This window comes from Microtus ochrogaster, unplaced genomic scaffold, assembly GCF_000317375.1.
Source record: "Microtus ochrogaster isolate Prairie Vole_2 unplaced genomic scaffold, MicOch1.0 UNK101, whole genome shotgun sequence".
Classification (NCBI taxonomy): Eukaryota; Metazoa; Chordata; class Mammalia; order Rodentia; family Cricetidae; genus Microtus; species Microtus ochrogaster.
Genome location: NW_004949199.1, coordinates 522,234 through 525,485, shown reverse-complemented (window position 1 = coordinate 525,485; position 3,252 = coordinate 522,234). Strand labels below are relative to the sequence as shown.

The 3,252-nt window shown below is 37.3% G+C and overlaps 1 gene segment (V, D, J or C); it reads left to right on the top strand.

Annotated features, from left to right (window-relative positions):
- The window catches only part of LOC101995240, a 5,194-nt gene extending 2,148 nt beyond the window's left edge, over positions 1 to 3,046 (top strand). The window contains 1 exon segment of the V gene segment in view: positions 2,889 to 3,046. Within this exon segment, the coding sequence occupies positions 2,889 to 3,046 (158 nt within the window).
- The last annotated feature ends 206 nt before the right edge of the window (positions 3,047 to 3,252 follow it).

Genomic DNA, 3,252 nt, shown 5'->3' with positions numbered 1-3,252 from the left:
AGATGGGGAGAGAAATGTGAGAAGGGGAGGATGGGGGGAACTTGGGGAAACAAGATGATTGGGATAAAGGAAGGTTGGATAGGGGAGCACAGAAGCACAATTCTTAGTTAAGGGAGCCACCTTAGGGTTGACAAGAGACTTGAACCAACTAACTGATTAATCTTCTCACTCTACACTGTCCAAACCATGATCAGACTTCCCTAATTTTACTTTTCCTATGATGAGCTTCTTAAGTTGCACAGGGTAAGTGGTCATCTTATCCTCTTGATGCCTGGCTATTACTGATACAAGGCCCTCTATGTTCATGCAGATTGGTTTGATATTTCAACCTTTGAAGGCTGAGCTGCAGCAAATATACCAGGGAAAATTGCCACTGCTCATCTGTGCACTTGGGGAGCAGCTCAGAGGTTCAAGGATCATATTGTTCTTACAGGGAAACAGTTTCAATTTCTGGCACCCACATTTTTCAGTCATACCTACCTGTAAGTGGAGAACACATGGTCTCCATTTGTCACAATACACACTACATTACTCACACAGAAACATACACACATATTTAAAAACAAAATATTTCATTTTCTCATCCACTGTTGAGAGTTAATGTGAGTGCTCCATAGCTTATATGAAGCTTTGATACATACAGAAAATTTCAAAAAGTATTTCCCATATGCATTATTGAATACTGCTTTTGAAATACCACTACTCCTTATAAAATGTTAGGAACTTTTTAACTCCTAACCCTTTGTCTCATCCAAAAGATAAGTCTCATTTATTTTTGCTCAAATATAACTCATTTCTATCACTTGTCTGAAATTCAAGTCTAAGGATAGCACATAGCTCTAATGCCCTCACATACAGACATTTTCCTGTACACCATTCTCTCTTTTGTTTCTTTTATCATGGCCAATGCATGGGGGCAGAGTATGTTGCATAAAAAAGCATCTTTGATCAACATAAAAATAAAAATTAAAACCAAAGTATAAGTTGCCTGTAAACAATAATTGATGACCCATTTACTAAAGGAAAGAAAGAAATCATAATGCTATGAGGATGGAGAAAAATGGGCCCTGTGCCTTGTAAAAGGGAACATGGTTCTGTTACATTACTGTAAAGGAACTTGGATGAACCAGAAGAATTTTACATAGAAGAACACATGCCCAACATTCTCACTTCTATGTGAGGATGAGAAGAAAATGACATTTTCAATTAAAATTGATTATTGCATGTCAATGATTATTTCCATATACTACTGTTATACTGTCTCTCACTGCTGAACTCTCTATAAGTGAAACATGAGGTGTCAAATCTCACAAAGACGCCCACAATTAATTAATTAATCCCTATAATTTTCACATAGTTGTTTTCAGTATGGCAATTGTCCATAAATAAAAGTGGTCACAGAAGTTAAATTGGTTATATTCCCATAAATTAATTTATTGAATTAATGTGTCCATATAATAATTTGTGCTTTCAAATATCACCATCCTGCATAGTTTTCAAGTGAATAAACACCTATGAAAATATTATACTGTAAGACAGGAAAAAGAAAACTATTCATTGTTCCCTTGAAGCCCTTTCATGATCGCCTCATACGATTATTTTAGGGAACATGGGGCATTTTTACTTACAGCTGTTATGCTCATTTGATGAGTTTGCGGCATTACTCACTGGCCACTGGCCTTTGTTTCACTTGAAAAGACACTGACTGATTGTTTTCTAATTGAAGCAGACTCTCCTCGTCCATTCCAGTGTATTATTTTTCCCCAAGCTCTCACATTCATCCTCTGTCTTCAGGCATAAGGAATCTTTCTTGAACAATGTCTTTTTGTATCCCATGATATTGATAATAAGCACAAAGCAAGTATCTGATAAATTTATTAATTAATAAATTTAACAGACATGAAATATTAAAATCAATCATGTTGCTATTACCCACCTGTGAGACAACCTCCAACTGCCCCAAAATCCTGGGCAATGGAGATAACATCTCTAAATCTCTTTGTTGCCAATTACCAATGGGAAATCCTGAAATCCCCACTTACTGCCCACAATCTGGGAAACTCTTATATGAAGCCCTAGGATTTTTCAAAATGCACAGAAATACTTGTATCCAGAATGAATTGTAGGATGTGGACACTGGGTTCTATTTGCAGGCTTTATCAGAGAAGACCATGCTGTAAATGTTGAGCTGCAATTTGGTCAAGGTTAGGCACCAGTCCTTACGTTTTCCTGATTCTCAAACAGTTTAGAGAAAGTACTGCTTATTCCATGAGTCAAACTTATCCAAAAAATTTGAAATATAATGTTTGGATTCTCATTGGTAAAATACATTCTGTTTCTATTAAACATACAAGATATAACATTTTGTGGTTATAAATTTTTTAACTGCTACCCCCTCACTTTTCCCAACAAGGAAGTTTCTGCATGTTTTATATGTTTCTTTTTTTTTTTTGGTGGCTTTTTGAGACAGGGTTTCTCTGTAGCTTTGGAGCCTATCCGGGCACTAGTTCTTGTAGACCAGGCTGGCCTTGAACTCACAGAGATCTGTCTGCCTCTGCCTCCCGAGTGCTCTGATTAAAGGCATGTGCCACCACTGCCCGGATGATTTAATGATTCTTGATTTGTCATGTAAAATATATTTGAAACTGTTAATTTTTGCCATGTTCACTTTAATTTTATCATCTTCTTTTCTTACATGTATATAAAAATAAAAAAAATTCTTTAAACACCTTCACAGTGACTGCACCTGTAGCTGCTGCTGTTTCCAAAGGTAGTTGTGACTCCATGCTTACTAGCTAACCCACATCTGAGTCAATCAGATCCAAACCTGCCACTTCCACAAAATGTAGTCTGTAACTAAATCTCTAATGTTCTATTTACCAATAAAGACTCAGAAGCCACAAGCTGGGCTGCCAACCCACTAGCTCAGAGAGTTGTAGAGCTGATATTGCCTCTTCATCATGGTCTCAGAATTGAGAACATCCTACTACTCCATCAACTCAAAATGATGGGCACAGTCACAGTCACCACTTACATCTTCCTGTGAATCTCTGTATCTGTGCAAATATAATTCAGTTCTCAAATCCTGAGACACCATCTGCAGGGACACCTCAAAGAGACAAGTTTTCTTAAAATGCAACACTCTGCAAACTGAGGACACAGACATGTATTACTGTGACTGACACACAGTAAGGGAAATCCAGTGTGAGCCTGCAGAAAACCCCTCCTCAGAGAAACTTGGAAACAGGAGGG